Below are 17,058 nucleotides of genomic sequence, written 5' to 3'. Positions count from 1 at the left end.
AAAGAGAATCGGTTTAATATCTTTCGATGCAACGCTTAATTAATGAATGAATTGATTTTTTTTATTTGACTTGAATTTTTTCGACTTGAATAAAACCGGAAAAATACTCTTTTAATCAATTTTGGCATCAGGAATAAGAATCTGAACTTTGATTTGAGCTTCAGGCGTTGGTTATTGTTTAATTTAAATTTTTAAAATTGTGTTTTCGACGTATGTCCTTGGCACCATTCAAATCGAGTCGGTATTGCAGGCACCTACGACGTCACTTTTCGTCAATTTGAGGTTAGATCTCTTGTTTATTAACCTGAATTCCTCTTTTCATGATTACATAACACTGGTGAGTCTGTTATCGCAAATCTCCTTTTAATAACAACAAAAACCAATAACAGTTGCATTCGAACACTGATAAAGTCTCCTTAGTACAATCCAGGAAAAAGAGGTCACAGCTCTGTCTTGCCAAAACCCCCATGTTTTCTCTGGATGTTGATCTGCGACAACAATGGTTGTCCCCAGGACTCTTCTCCTGTGAAGCCAAGCGACCAGAGCCCTACTTTTGCAAAGACTGCAACTTCACCACTGACTTTGTGGTCCAATTGAAGCACCACCTGAAAGACCACTCCACACGCACCGGAAATCCAAAAAGAAGCTATCGGACATTAATCTACAAATGTCGGAGCTGCGGTTTCGTCAGTTATTTCAGGTTGAAATTGTTGAGACACGTAAGGAAAGAATGCGCGCAGAAAAGGCGCCATGGGGGGCTTCCACAGTCAGAGACCCCCAAAACTTTTAACTGTGATTACTGCGAGTTTGCTACACCTCTCAACTACCGCCTGAAAGCCCACAAAATCAGAAGACATCTCCTCCCCCACGAAATCCGCTGGTTTGAATGTGATCAATGCAATTTCAAGTCAAAAACCAAAGAGAGCTTGAAAGTTCACGTGATACGCAAACATACAAGCGACGCCGAAGCGAAATGGTTCCAATGTGATCAATGTCAGTACAAATCAAAGTTTAAGTCGCATTTAACAGCCCACAGGGTGCGAGTGCACGCGCGGGAAAACATCAAATGGGTTCATTGCGACCAATGCGATTTTAAGGCTCAGTACAATTACCACGTCGTCCAGCATAAAATCCGGAAGCATTTATCCCCGGAAGAGATCCACTGGTACGAATGTGACGAATGCGCCTATAAAACGAAACTAAAGAAAGAGTTGAAGTTGCACAAAATCCGGAAGCACCCCACTGAAGCCACGCAGTGGCTGCAATGTGATCAATGCGAATACAAAACGACGTACTCCAACGCGATGGCGTACCACAGAAAACGAGTCCACCCAACACTGTTTTTAACCCAGTGGTTCGAATGTGGGCAATGCGATTACAAAACGCACGGGAAGAACGAGTTGGCTCTTCACGAGTACCGAGCGCACGGGATTGATAACGTGGAGTGGGCGGAATGTGATCAGTGCTCCTACAGAGCCAGCACAAAGGGGCGGTTGAACCAACACAAAAACCGCACGCATTATCGCATTAAACTAAAGTCGCTCAAATGCGATATTTGCGAGTTTAAAACTACGATCAAGGCGAATTTAATGGCGCACAAACTGAGACATGTGGCACCGGAGAAGATAGAGTGGCAGCAATGCGAGGAGTGCGACTACAGAGCGAAGACTTTAAAGCAGTTGCAGGCGCATAAAATGCGCCACCACGCCACTGAAGATGTTAAGAAAATTCAATGTGATCAGTGCGAGTTCAAGGCTTTGTACAATTGTCATTTAGTCTCGCATAAAATAAGGAAACATTTAACACCGGATGAGATCGAGTGGTTCGTTTGCGAGTACTGCGGGTTCCGAACGAAAGGAAAAGACAAGTTGAAGATTCACATCCTGCGTCGACACACGGATGACTCGGAGGTGCAGTGGTACCAATGCGACCAATGCGAGTACAAGACGAAGATCAAGAAGTCGCTCTCCATGCATCGAAACAACAAACACTCCACTCAAGACCTGAAATTACTCCAATGCGACCAGTGCGAGTACAAAGCTCAGTACAACTCGTACCTAGCCAGGCATAAACTCAGAATGCACTCGTCTCCTGATGAGATTCAATGGTTGCAATGCGACAAGTGCAAGTATCGGGCGAAAACCAAAGTACTGATGAGACATCACGTGTTTCGCAAGCATATGGATGAGCCGGACATTGTTTGGTTTGAATGTGATCAATGTAGCTACAAAGGTCGGACAATAAAAGAAGTCGAAGGACACAAAACGCGCATTCATTTTACAGAAAACATCAAATGGTTTCTGTGCGATCAATGCGATTATAAGACACAGTCAAAGTCTTACTTGGAGTGTCATAAAGTGAGGAAGCATTTGGCGCCGGATGAGATTGTCTGGCAAGAATGTGAACATTGCAGTTTCAGAACTAAGACGAAGAGAGACTTGAAGTTGCACGAATTGCGCAAACATGTGACTGATGACATTAAGTGACTACGAGGGATTCCTTAAATTGTTTTGTATTTATATCAGTTTAATAAACATTGGTTTAGTCAAAGGGTGTTTTTATCTTGCGTCGCCGCAAGCCAACTTGAGATTGAAACTCGGAAAGTAATTTTCTATAAACTATTTATTACGTTATTTGTATACACATTCAAAATATATCAGTCTTGCAATATTACTGCACATCCAAAAAACAATTTTGATACTTCACATTATTACAAAAGATAAAGGATATTTACAAACGTAAATGCACAATACTACAGTCACACGGCCTATATGTTTCACGGGGACAAGTGTAAATAAAAGAATGTATTTACAGTAAAACAAAAACAAAAAAATCATTGCACTTGATCGACACAAATTAATCGTTTTGAGCAAAATTTGAACTTAACCGTCGTGCAATCTTAACAAGTGAAATCAAGACTCTTCTAGAAATACCCAAAGTGACGATTGTCTTCGAGTACCAAAAATTCCGAGACACAATAATTTTTCAAAAAGGATTGTTCGAATTTGGTTGAATGGCACTAGAAAGTAGGAATAGCGACTTATGGCGTGACAAATTATTGTGTCCTGACAGTTTGGTTTTTATTCATATTGTCGTAAAGACTTCATATGTGAATGTATAGGTACTTGAATTCTGTTCCGGCGATGTTCAACTGTTCGCAAACACTAGTGAAGTTTGAGTGGGCTTGCCAAACAACTGAACACGGATATCTCTTACGACGAACTATGTACAGACTTAGCCTAATCTATGTACAGTTAGTTGGTAGGATTGTACGTTCCGTAGACACACATCTACACACCCACAATATATTTGTACACTAAGAAACTCTACCCCCCCCGATTCTACACGATCTTGATACAAGAATCAGTGTCCAATTTCGACAGAGTCTTCTTCACTCTCAACGCAGTGAGCCGCACCGACGGCGTGGCATGCCAGCATTCCTGCATCACCTTCGCCAGCGTCTTCAGCACCGGCTCCGTCTCCCACCGAAGAGGAATCTGCGGCCGCGCGTTCTTCACACACACAACTTGCATCATCTCGTCGAAACTCGGATCGCTCGGGACGCAATCATAGTACGGTACTTGATACTCGTCGGCGGCGGTGATCTTGTCTCCGGTGATGCACCGCCGCGACATCTCCCACAGCACCAAACCGAAGGCGTAGATGTCGGCCATCTTATGGGCTTCAAAGTTACGGACTTTGATGCTGCTGTCGAGTATTTCGGGCGCCATGTACCTCCTGGTGCCGCTGCGAGTGCCGACAATGTGGCTGCTGCGGGGGTCGTCGATTTCGTTGGTGTCGCTGAAGAATTTCACAGCTAATCCGAAATCGGCGATGCAACATTCGAGGTTGCTTTTGACGAGAATGTTCTTGCTTTTGATGTCGCGGTGAGCGATCGCCGGCTTGCCTGGAAAGAAACAATTCGTCACACTAACATCATGGAAAGTTATTCTGTTTTGTTAATCCACCGGGTACTAAATAAGTGATTTAATTACAATACGTCATGAATATTTCATTAGGGTTTTACGAAAGCTTTTGTTCTTTAAACTGTGATCATAAAAGGATTAAAAACGGACAATAGTTCCTTAAAATTCGTCACGAACGTTTAATGGGGTCAAGCACTCACCTCTGGTGCCGAAGATCTCCGTGTGTAGATGCGCCAGCCCACTCGCGACGCTCAACGCCATCGTCAGCAAGGTCGTCGTATCCAAAACATGATCCTGCAGGTAATCGTACAACGATCCATTTTCGTGGTAATCCGTTATGAGTAGCATCTGCGTCCACGACCCCGTGCCCTTAATATCCGCCGCGATGAACCCCAAAATATTGTCGTGTCTCATCAACACCGTTTGATAGATCTCAGTTTCCCTAAACCACGACTGTTCTTCTGTTGTAAAAAACACCTTCACCGCCACCCTCTCGCCCCTCCAACGCGCCAACCACACTTCCCCATATCGTCCTTTCCCCACCGAACTGACCATGTGGATCTGCTTCGAGATTGTCCGTTGTACCAACGTCGGCATTCCCGAGCCCGAACCGCTGCTCTTCTCGTCGATGAGGTGGTGCCGGTGGATGTTCATCGATGGGTACTTTTCGGGGTGATAGTCTTTATGCAGGAAACCTTGTTTCTTGCGGTACCGCAAGTAGTAGATCATTATCACGATGAGAAAAACGGTTATGCAAAACGTCACTGAGGTTAAGAGCACTATGTGGAGAGGACTGTCGAAGATGCCATATTCGGGGATGTCAGACGTGGGACGTTCAGCGTACATTGGTTTCATGTCTTTGTTACAGAGATCGTAGCCGTTGCAGCATTGGATTGATTTGCGGTCGGCGTGGGGCACCAGGTCACCCTTACACTACAACAAACTATTAACAACTCATCCTTCAAGTCGACGGCGAAGGATTTACCTGCATCAAGCCCGTTTCCTCTGGTGGAAGACATCCGTAGCTTCTACGAGCGTATTCTTCACCTCGGTCGTTGTAGTCCACTTCGACCATGGCGAAGCAGAATCCTCCGGGTCTGATGTCGCAGGTCCCATTGAATTGGCCGTTTGAACAGTGTTCCTCGCAGTAACATTTTCTCACTGCAAACGAAAAAAACGTGAGTTGTGTTGGCAATACTGTCAATAAGATAAATCAATGTGCAACCTCAAACCGTCAAAAGTCGCAGGGCTACCAACCAATTTCGAATTCCAACGCTATTAAAACACCTGACGACAATTAATACCAGTCGTTTCTAATGAATGCAAATGCAAGGAATGTTTATTAATTGCTAGTAACAGCGCGTCCCATTTTTCGTACTTCTGTGCAGATTTAAAACAACGCGTTTTTTTGTTGATTATGCAAATTTTATTCATGACACCTGCATAGTTCATTTTTTAATCACATGTTTCATGACAAATATGCTCGTCATTGTTGCAACCAGCTGTCGTCGAGAAGCAATTACGCAACCAAAAAACGATCAATAACCAGAGAAGCAGTCTCCAAAGAAACCGAAAAGAGCGAACTACGCCCATTGTTTTTCGAAACTGTCTCGTGTACATTCACCTTAACCCGCCAACATTCCAACGACAAAATCCAGCACAATTATTTAGATAACAATGTTTTCCAATCGTAAACCCGAAATAATACCACATTTCCAGTATCCACCAGCTTCAAATATTTACTCCTCTTGTAAACAATGCAATTGTGACGACTCCCAGAACGTCCCGAGCTAATCCGGCTCGTTGGACCATTTTTGTGAACGGACAGCTTTCACGTCGTATTTAGAAAGTTGGGGTACAGTGGGCGGTACCAAAACCCAGCGAACAAAGCCGTTAGTGCAAAAATGTCGCTACATTCGTGTCGTTGCGACTTTTTCAGAAAAGCTGAGCAGAACGTGAACACGTGTGCATGGTCGCTATTCAAACACGTCCGGGTGGATTGCGCTATGGAACCGAACCCATAACTATGCGACACCCACTCATGACTTGTCCCGGCCTTGGTACAGAAACTTTAATTGACGACTGCGAGATCTGAGCCGATCGCTCGAGATGATCAAACGCACATTTATGCGGCTTATTGCGATGTTTGCACTAAACCTGAGGGGAATTTTGGCCAACATTGACAGTTTCTTTTGAGAAGTCGCGCCTACATTCTCCGTTCTTTTTCTATTTCGCTCGATAAAAACGGAATGGATGATTGACACTCCTCATGAATAATTCCTCATTGTAAAAATACATAATGGTCGGTACCGAATCGACCCAGCTTGACTTAACACCCAAACAGGTCTCATATCCTCACAATCTCCGAAACCAACCACCGATCCAACCAACCATCCAAGAAATTCCATCGTATTACGACCGGCGCCACAAATCCTATCTTCAGTTTGCCATATTCCCATGTCAAAAAAAGCAAACCGCACGTTACAACAACTCACCAGTACCGTCGTCCTCGGTGAAAACATACATAATAAACAAAACACACGCGGTTTTCTTAAAGACAAAAACGCAACGTTCTTCTTACGCGGCCATCTATAGACTGGAAGAAAAATCCGGTACTGCCGAGATCTCAGAGGGCCAGGTATAGGATGTACAGTCGAGTCAAAAGTACTTTCGACTGGCGCCGAAGTCTGCGCCATTAGCACCGACCAAATCGGTTCGGGATGATACACAACAGACATTTAATTATCGGAGATGAGTGACGGCTCGTTGGGGATTTTCGAGATAATTGCACACGCGTGGAATTGTCGGATTGATTTTTTTGGGGCGAGAAAAAATCGCTTTTCGACGAAATGTTGACTTTGCTGGAAGTCGTTAAACTAACAATAGACCGGGAAGACAATTTGGGGTTTATGGAGACTTTGGCTGCTGGCAGTCAGTCAAACAAGTCATGGCGATCTTTGACGGTTTATTCATTACCATTCGCACGTCAATGGTTCAACAAAAGAAGGAAAATCGTCGAGTCATACAACAGAATTTTTGCCAAGACGATTTGATGGTACCGGGGAAGCACCAATTTGCAATTTTCCCCCAACCATTTCCCTCTTGCTTTCCACGCTTTAATAACAGGATTCCGTGAGAGCAACCACGTGAATTATAATTGCAGTAATTATCTCAAGTCTACCGGGGACAGCGGAAAAAAGGAACGTTAATGACAAGGTCGGTCACGACGACCGTACTCGCTGCAATCCGCGCTCGTTTTCACTGAAGGTGTCGCGAATATTGTCGAAACGCATTTATCACACTCATTTCTCGAGTTTACATGTAAATTTTATGAGAATTATGCAGGAACGACAGTTAAAGGGTGCTTGGGAAAAGCGATGATGACAAAAAAACGTGATGTAATTTCCGGTGAAGGATTTATATTCATTTGAAATGGGAAAATTGAGCGTTTATGTGTCACATGCTCGGGCAGTTGACCGGAACGGATCGCTGAAGGACGAGTTTATGTCAGGGAGTAAATGTCGGGGTACTTAATGGGGTCATCGGTACTTAATTGCCAGTAAATGGGCAAGAAAGTTTGTCGCCCAACGTGGGGTCTCTCTAGGTCTTATTACCCAACATGGTCAACGCGTTCGCAGTTTACTTGTAATAAAGAAAAACATTAGAAATAGAACTCTACAAGCTTACTTTTACAATTTCCCTGTATAAATCCGCAGCATTGCCAACTTCCCAACCCGCCACCTGTGTTTTGGCCACATCTGTTCGCGTCCTGATTTTTTCCCAACTCGTGCCAAAAATTCGCCCAAATTTCGCCGATTCCGATTAATATCTCACTTTTCTCGATTTATCCGACGTTTTCATCGACTCATGACAGAACTTCGTTTGAAAAAAATATGAGTATTTCGTCCGACAGGTGGCGCACGCGTCGTGGGCCGAAAATAATCTCGGCGCAAATAACGCAGGTGCTTCCGATTATTTTCGGTCCATCCTTTGCAGATGTGTTTGTTATGTCATCTTTTTTACTGCACAGGCAGACGGCGGTCAGCCAAAGTGACAGAAATAGACGTTCCAAAGTTCAGAAATGCGACGTTGTCACGACAGTTGGTCGGAAAAACTCTCGTCCAGTGTGGAAAATCGCCGATTTGGCATCGGTGCTACTATTGACAGGATCGTTCTCAAGACCTGGAGCCGGAAATAACGAACGCCAGATTCTTTGCGTTACGTATTTTTACGTAATCCGGGTAGCTAAAGGTCGCCGAAACAGAAGGAAAAACGCGATTTCCTTATGATCGTTCGGATCGGCTATTTATACGATTTCGGTTATTTTTACGGTTTTTATTTTGGTTTGTGTTATGTCTGCGGCGGTTAGATCGTCTTCCAAATAATGCGGTCGAGAGTCGACTTTTGGCTCAACACGGTACTGGATCCACGTTGGGCGCCACAATCCTATATGGAAATTTTGGCGCCCAACGCGACTGAATTATTTCGCTTTATCCTCGCAACAATATCAAGATTCCGCGCGTCTGGCCAGACTGTACACCCCGTTAGCGTATTGTATGTATCTCGGAACGATCTGTTTTTCAAACGCGCTGAATTCGTTATGGCCGGTCCTGGCATACCTGTGGCGCCTTTCAGAGTGTCTGTTTAACCGTGACCGATGCCACAAGAAACTCACGATTCGATTAATCGAAGAGAGAACGCACAGGGCCGGTTTTTGTCCACGAGGTGACATTTTTGGGGAGAAAAACTTTCGGGAATTGGACCGACATCTGGAAGGCGGACAAAAGAGAACAATGCGGGCGACCAAAGAAAGAGAGTTTTTTGCTGAGTCGGTACGCACCCACGCAGCAAATTAGGCGATTTGTTTGCTTTAATTGCCCCTGAAGTTACGTAATTACAAATTAAACAGAAAAACCTCGATTTCCTGGTAATTATTTGTATTAGGGCGTAATGAACGTCCGGCTTCCGCGAGGGGTGAAATTAATGCCACCGTTCCACCCTCCCTGAAGGTAAATCATACATCTCGGAAGGAAAATTTGCATGAATCGTATAACCTGAATTGGTAACGTGTTATTACGCGAGTTTCGAGACCAGTGGGTCGGTTTATGGACAGTCGAAATGGTCGGCCCACGAGGTTTTTTGCCCGTAGACCATTAAGACTAGTAGTGTATAGTTCCAATCTCGTACTATTTCAACATGTAATTATAATAATTGGCTCCAAACGTTTATGCAAAACAGACGAAATTCGAAAACGGATGTACATAAAAAAGAAACTATAATAAACATTTAAATTAGTTGGGAATAGAGAACCATCGTGACATTTCGACGAAAATCGTAAAAACACAATCAAAAATGTGATTGCTTTAATTAAGGGAAACGTAATTACTAATTAACGATCTATGATCCAATTAGATCTTTTAATTGGTTATTGCCATTTCCGCGTGATAAAGGGGCGGAGCACCCAAAATGGCAGAAATCGAGGTGGACGACCGCCCAAATCTGTGCCAGAGCATCCGGCTCCAAGGACCAAATTCCTTAATCAACTCAGATTAGACAATTAAACGTTGACTACGTTATTATCCGCGATTAATTCTCATTTCGACTTTATCGATTAGCAATTACTAGTCGTTAATTTTACGGTTTTATTGAATTTGCATCGATGAGATTTTCTAATAGTGGGTTCGTACGTTAACCTCAGCAAAGTGCCTGTAAAATCGCTTTGTTTTTATGTGCGTGGAATTATGGGAATGGCGTGGAATGTGTAAAATTCGAGGTTTTAATTTCTGGCCTAATTAAAGTAGTTGGCTGCGATTCACGTCGACAATTTTGGGGCTGCACAACATGATATGATCCACGATGTTTGCTCCGCGCAAATAAATAGTGTTCCAGGAAATGCACTTCATTGTGGAGTTCTGATAAAGGAGATAGGGGCTTCTAGTCGTGAAAATACAGTGATTCCATGAACTTGATTAGCCTGATAGTTTTTTGGAAATACACTCTGTATATATTCATTTCCATTTCAACTCACGAGGTGTCAATTCGGGTCTGTCCAAGCTACGCACATCAAAACAGGGGTGGATCACTTTATCAGTGTTTATTTACTAGAAATTGAACAGATAACATTTTCTTTGCAGTTTTGTTGACCGACATATTCGAGAGAAAAATTCAAGGATGGCGATTTAAAACAACAAAACATGTCGTTTGAGAAGGTCAAAATTCGCTCAACTGTTGATACTACATCAATTTGACAGGACATGGCGAATCGGCAAAATTGCGCTTCGCCCTTTTGGTTCTTTTTCCACCATAATATCCTTTCATCTCAACGACATAAAGGTCCTTTTGTTATACCCTTGGGATGATAGGTGATGCCTTCATACTTAATTAAGTGTCAAGAGTACAAATGATTTAGGTTTGTATCCCGTGGTTCCGACCGCGGCACCTCGTTAAAACCACCAAAACGAAAATTGGAAAATGCGCTTTTCCCGTTGAAAAACCTGCGATCGCAGTAGGTCGCGCTCTAGATATCGAGAAACTTAATTACCATTTTGTTTTCTGGCCCTCATATTCCTGTTCCTCCTCATATTTCTCCCTTTAAATCACACCCCCAATCACTTAAATATCACAGACATGATAGTCCTCACAAACTCTCGTCTTTTCCCAAGAAACCAATCACATCACGATCGCAGTTGACTTGGCGCGCGATCGACATTTGTAACGACACAACGCGCTCTCCATCGTACACGCCGCATAACTGAGGTCTCCGTCCACAGATTACAGGTTGTTATAGCGGGGCTGTGAAAAAACAAGCGAGTAGCAGTCGACGTTTGACTCAGACACTTTAGTGGGGAGGACTATTGTTACGGCTGCTGCGGCGTACCGCCTCCTCCTCCGCCTCCACCTCACTCTGCTGTACTCCAAGAAAGAGATGAATCTCGAAAAGTCACCGAACAGCATGTTCGACATGCAGGACGTTTAATTTGGTGACACCGGCGGCGAGATCGGAGACACCAACGTTAGGAGGGAAAATCACGCCAAAATTTAGACACGTCTTTTTGCATACCTCGGCGACGATAATAAAACTTTAAGCCGGCGAGAATGCAAAGTACTAAATCCATGAAGTGACCATAATCCCCATAAAAACTCTTTTGTCGTCTTCAGGAATCCAAGAAACCATTATTCGCTCATAATAAATTCAATCACAATTGATGTCCAATCCGACTGAAATGATTCATCTCCCGCCATGGGCATAATAGGTACCAAATTACGAATCGTAAAATCCCCCGCGCCCAAATCCGATTATATAGCTGAAGCGTGATATCAAAACTTTTCTTCGCTGTCGGACGACCATAACTTATGGATTTTCACAGTGGGTCCAACACTAAACTGGTAACAAAGTGTTCGGTACGACAAGCACCACCTTGACTCGTATATTCCCTGAGCGTTGAGTCGAAAATCGGACCGTTGCAGACCACCGTAAGGTGTTATGTGGGATGCCCAGATGTTCTTTTGTGGTGTTTTCTTTGTTGGAACCAAAAACGTTGGACTTGATTTATATTCGACCAAGGGTAATGGTGTAATTTATGCGATTTTTTCAACAACACGACATTTATTTCTAATAACAATAATGATCGATCGATGATCGACTCAATTTACGTATCGCGAGATAAGAAACCCATTGTTTGTTTTTTTCCTTGGAGATGTTATTAAATGAGTCGTAATCAATAAGTTACAGCCGTTATAACATGGGTTTCGTAATCTTATCGGTTTATGGCCGTGTCCAACTACAAGTCCGTTTTTCTTCATTTTTTTTTCAATTATGTGCAATTAGAAAAGAGAATGGAGCTGATAACGGAAAACGACTTAATGCTGTGTTTGTTTATCGCAAGAAAAACGACCTACGGTTTTTCCATTGTTCGCAATGAAAAAAGGGTACGGGGGTGTCACACAGGGCGCCGTTCATGGTCCGATTCTTTGACGCGACAAGATAACATATTGCGTTTTAATATTGGCAAACAACCTGCGTAATCTGATAAGAAAGTATAAATATTACCAAGAGAAGGAAGTGTGGAAATAGGGGGAAAACTGATGCTGAAATTCGAAGACTTTCTCGTCAATCTTTGACACGTCTCAATCCCAATCATCGTTTTTTCCCGTCACTGTGGGTATCAGTTGCCCAGGACCCCATATCGCTATCTCCTCCACGCTCTCTATCAAATTTCTCCACCATATGTCTCGAAGGTCCCAGATTCCTGGAAGGATGCTAACCCGACTTGGAAGCGAAGGTCGCAACTTTATTTACGGCCGTATTTATATCCCTGCAAGAGTTTCTTCCACATTGTCGATGACGGCTTCGTCGGAATACATTACCATTGCTCACCTTGAGCGCATTTATACCCAAATACGCCACGAAGAAAACCCTAACAGAATGCGCAATGAAGAGCATCTCCTATTTAGGGATTTGCTTTAATTGAACATCTAACCTAATAAGCGACGATGAAGAAGACAAACCAAATACGGGATAAATTGTTTACGTTTTGGCAATAAATAAGAGCGAGAAAGACATGGGACCGGATGGGAAAGATGTTTAAACAGAGGGCTGAATAAATAAGAAGTATGACATCTGGATGTGTGACGGAGAGCGAATGTTTGTGACCATAATTAGGAGATCTTGTGACCGATCACGTACAGATTTTTCCAAAAGGACCGTGCCGAAGGAAAAGGAAATCCAAGAGTTTCAGGTTTCGGTGGGAATGTCGCGACTGGTAAAAGCGACTTTTTTACCATGACAGTGACACTCGGCGAAAATTACCTCAATTAGACTTATTAAGGTGCGTTTCCCCAATTACCCCCAAATCCCCGTTATGAATTAGCATTAGCGTCTCCGATACGGCACAGACCTTAGTCCAGTGGCACCGCTTATTAACGATTCTCATTAACGATTTCATAGACACGCACGTTTTCCCGTAATGTCTGGCGCATCGTTTTCCCGCCTAATTGCAGTTTTTTCGGACTCGATGTCGCACCGGGCGTCATGTTGGCACCCTTGCTGCTTCCAGACCGACACATACGGAAGAGGACGCGGACGGACCAGCGACTTGTCTCTCGTCTGCACGACTAATAATAAATAACTAATGGCGACATTCGGAGATTTTTGGTAACATCCACTGATCCTTATCAAAGTTATAAAAGTGGCGAATCCGCATTCATTGGCGACTGAAAAAGCAGCATTTACATGAAGATCGTGTAAACTGAAACGCGTTTATCTACGGAATTACGCAATATTTGGTTTTAAATTGGATCCGGAGACGCTCACAAGACCGGTCGAGAAAAATTAGATGATTAGAGATAAAACCAATGTGGTCAGCGGTGCAAAAATGTTGGAATTAGTGGGCTATGAAATTTACATAAACATTAATAAAAGGGGACTTATGACAGGTCGGTGCGGGACGCCACCTTTTTTTTGTTTCGAGGAACCGCCACCATTTATAACAGGTGATAAATTTCGTTTTTCCTTCGAAATTAAGGGACTTTACTCTTTATGAACGCACGTAATTTATATACGATGACAACAAAATAATAAATAAAAATACATGTCAATTGTGTGCGTTATCATTTCTTTGGAAACATTCGTGCGGAATTTTCGTGGAAACGTTTACAATTTAAATATTTTCATGCCAAATAACACTACAAAGCCAACAAATTTCGACGGAATTCGTACTGGAGCAGTTGGCTGATTCTAAATCCAAAGCCCGTTTTGCTCCATTAGGTCAGGACCCAGAGATATTTGTAAAATAATTTTTTAATACCCCGCATCACTATAATAAATTATAAGAAAAGTAATTAAATAAGCTTCCCAATGAATTATCAAAGTCGCCTGGTGAGTTAGTGTTTGCCAATGTATTTGAGAAAAATTGATAAAAATTTTGCATAAAACTCCAAAATTGGTAATTTAATTTTTTATTAATACGTCATTATAAAAGTGTTAAATAAATTATTATCTTTTGGTACTTAGAAGTTTAAAGAATATGAAGTGATTTTTAGAAAAAAATGATTTCACTGGTCAGAATGGAAAATCATAGATAAAAATTTTGCAGCAACTGTTAAAAAGTTGTTGGTCGACTTTTTATAATTAATAAATTTGAAGACGTTTTGCTATCAATCTAGATAAATTTTTCGTCCTAGATATTTTTATCGGTTACTGCCACCAGATTGTCTGGAAAAGAAGAAGTAAAGGTACAAAAAAAATTTCTGGGACATCCACTTTTCTATTTTGTGCAAATTTCCCAGCAAATTCACGAGTATTTGTGTTGAATAGTTGTACGCATTGAGTTTTCCAAAAATCGGATCAAAGATTTCCACCCTCTCATTTTTATGGTCCATAAACAGGCCAAGAACTCTTCATCATTAAGAAGTTTTCAAAAGTGTAGGAACTATTCTCGTCTATGTTAGCATTAAAGTCATTCTAAAACTCAATATACAGTAACGCTTAAAAGTCTTGCACCCTTCACCAAAAACAAAATATTTTCAACTTTTTTGATTAAAATTCGTATATTTGTTAGTTTTTAAGATATGGCAATAAAATTTGTGAAGATTACTATTTCTAAAATGTTCATTACCTGGCCTAAAGGGCAAAATGTTTTAAACAAAAAATAGAGATTTTAGAAAATTTCATTTTAGGACGAAGCACATAATTTCTACGTTTTTTTTTTATTAAAATTCGTATCTTTGTTAGTTTTAAAAATATTACAATGAAATTTTTACTATTTCTAGACTGTTCATTCCTTGTGTCAAAGTGTAAAATTTTAAAACAAAATATTCAGATTTTAGAAAATCTAATTTTAGGACAAATCAAGGGTTTTAAACTTTTTTTATTCAAATTCGCATCTTTCTTAGTTTTTAAGTTATGACAAAAAAATTTGTAAAATAAAAAGTTATTATTTTTAAGTTGTTCATTAACTGGGTCAAAGCGCAAAATGTTAGAACAAAAAATAGAGATTTTAGAAAATTTAATTTTAGAATGAACCAAATATTTAGTTATTAAAATTCGTATCTTTGTTGGTTTTTAAAATATCACTTTTTTTAGTAAAATTCAGATCTTTGTTAGTTAATAAGTTATGACAACGTTTTTTAGGGAAGTTATTACTTCTAAAGTGTTCATTAATTGCGTTGAAGTACAAAATTTGTATATTATTTTAAAACGAACCAAAAATTTTAAACTTAAAATTATTAAAATTCGTATCTTTTCTAGTTTTTAAGTTATGACAAATAAATTTCGCTAGGTTAATATTTGTTCTAAACTGTTCATTAACTGTCCAAAAGTACAAAATTTTAGAATAAGAAATAAATATTTTATTTAAAAAAATAAAGGCTTTCGAAAAAGCTATAAACTTTCGTTTTATTGAAAGAAGTTTAAAGTACAATTACGGGTGTAAAATTTTTGAACGTGCATGAATCACTATAAATTAGAATTTTTTTCTATTTCGCGTTCATAATGAAGATATTTCGATACGCGTTTGAGCTTATTTTGGTGTCGTAATGGACCAATCCTGTGCCAATATTTCCAGGGGCATTTATCTTTCTTAGGTTTGCAGCAGACAAACTGTCAACCTGCCGTCAACGTTGACAATTTAGATTTTGGTTTTGATAAACTATGATAAATCGATCAATACACTATTATTTCTTGTTGTACTTGGCTTAATAATTCATCAGAGAAAAACTCTTGGATGCAAGAGGACCATCATGACCATGATCAACATCTTCGCTCTCTTGGCACTATTGCGCTCCGGTAACCTCAAAACGTCACACCTGTCAAACTGACTGAAATTAGATTTGGCTACTTCGATTTTTTTTCCTGAACATTTTGCAAATGCCAACTACCCTAAAATTCCCTAGATTTCGAAATCAAGTTTTTTCGTTTAAAATAAGGCGAAATAGAAAAAATTGCGTATGATACTTGTTCATAATGCATTTTGCCGCACTTACTTTATGACACGACATGCGTGCGGCAAAATGTTCATTATGAAACGCGTTTCATAATATACTATTGTAGTCGCCCAAAAAATACAAAAATACCTATATTTTTCAGAAAATGTTTTTTATTCTGAAACTTCTGAACGATAAGTAATAAGTAGATGCATAACAATAAAAAATCGATGTAATAATTCTTGGCTTATGTAATTTAAAACTGCGTATGAAAATCAGTAAAAACAACGTTCTTTTTTTAGAAATATCATGGAAAGTACTTCCCCTAGCAATGAGTTTTCTAGGTGGTTGGAAAACTTATTAAATTAACTTTCCAAAATACTGTCGAGCAATCCCATTACTTTGCAAATTAAAAAAAAAAGTGAAAAAAAATAAATTTGTGTACAGTAGAACCTCAAAAGAATACCTATCTCTACTATCTTTGTACTTGATGAAATAAAACGGACTTCAGATTCGAAATTCCACTTAAGAAATGACTCTCCACTTCTCCAGCACAATTTTTTTTCGAAAATTTATTGACTGGTGTAACGATCAAACAACAAACTGATGACTCTCTAGCGCTAAATACGGATGTCTACATTCAATCATCGGCTTCAATTCAAAAACGATAAATCATCGCGAGGACGCAAGTGATGATTGCTTTGATTGTTGGCAGTGAAGACTAAGCATTTCGAAGGCAATATCAAAATTGCGCACATGTGCCCGATAACCTCTCATGTCCACATCCAACTTGGCGCGTTTTTTCCTCGGAAAAAGTCTCGACTTTTATCCGGTTTTGCAAGCTCTCACTGCCATCATTTACAACAGACAAAAGTACAATAAACCTGGATGAGCGCCACTATCAAGATTATGAAACGTTGCTGTGGTCTCGTACGAACGAGTTCCCATGCTTTTCCACTATGACTATAAATGGGCCTGAAACAGGTGCCGGTTTATTTTTCGCCGAGGAACGACCAGATGGTGGAAGGAGGAGGAAAAAAGATTTTTTACTTTAGATCGCAGTTGTTTGAATTTCTTCTTTGTGTCTGTTACCACCAACGAGTTGAACAAATTTACAAACGCGCCAGGTGTCGTCACTCCTCCACGAAGAATACTTGTGTACTTTACCAATAATCAGGTCAATGGTGTCAATATTTGTCGGCTCATCCAT

At 40.8% G+C, this 17,058-nt stretch overlaps 2 protein-coding genes across 5 annotated transcripts in view; one reads left to right on the top strand and one right to left on the bottom strand.

Annotated features, from left to right (window-relative positions):
* Positions 1 to 282: 282 nt before the first annotated feature.
* Positions 283 to 2,544, top strand: LOC148172117 (uncharacterized). The gene is made up of 2 exons (XM_088040746.1): positions 283 to 337; positions 421 to 2,544. The coding sequence occupies exon 2, from the start codon at positions 468 to 470 to the stop codon at positions 2,484 to 2,486; it is 2,019 nt and encodes a 672-aa protein (XP_087896872.1). The 5' UTR covers positions 283 to 337; positions 421 to 467; the 3' UTR covers positions 2,487 to 2,544.
* Positions 2,545 to 2,604: 60 nt separating this feature from the next.
* tkv (serine/threonine receptor kinase thickveins) overlaps positions 2,605 to 17,058 on the bottom strand; it is a 34,628-nt gene continuing 20,174 nt past the window's right edge. For 2 of the 4 annotated variants that reach the window (XM_088040749.1, XM_088040753.1), the window contains 3 exons: positions 4,912 to 5,087; positions 4,127 to 4,859; positions 2,605 to 3,907 (listed from right to left, as the gene is read on the bottom strand). In XM_088040749.1, coding sequence (XP_087896875.1) covers positions 3,342 to 3,907; positions 4,127 to 4,859; positions 4,912 to 5,087 — 1,475 coding nt within the window. In that variant the 3' untranslated portion in view covers positions 2,605 to 3,341. Of the gene's footprint in view, positions 3,908 to 4,126; positions 4,860 to 4,911; positions 5,088 to 6,421; positions 6,538 to 10,467; positions 10,708 to 17,058 lie in introns of those variants that run through there. The other 2 variants (XM_088040750.1, XM_088040751.1) reach the window with 2 other exon arrangements.

The sequence above is a fragment of the Gnatocerus cornutus genome, chromosome 7 (genome assembly GCF_029298725.1).
Source record: "Gnatocerus cornutus isolate USDA-ARS CGAHR chromosome 7, icGnaCorn1.1, whole genome shotgun sequence".
Classification (NCBI taxonomy): Eukaryota; Metazoa; Arthropoda; class Insecta; order Coleoptera; family Tenebrionidae; genus Gnatocerus; species Gnatocerus cornutus.
Note: the sequence above shows the minus strand (reverse complement) of the source record. Positions and strands in the feature narration are given on the sequence as shown.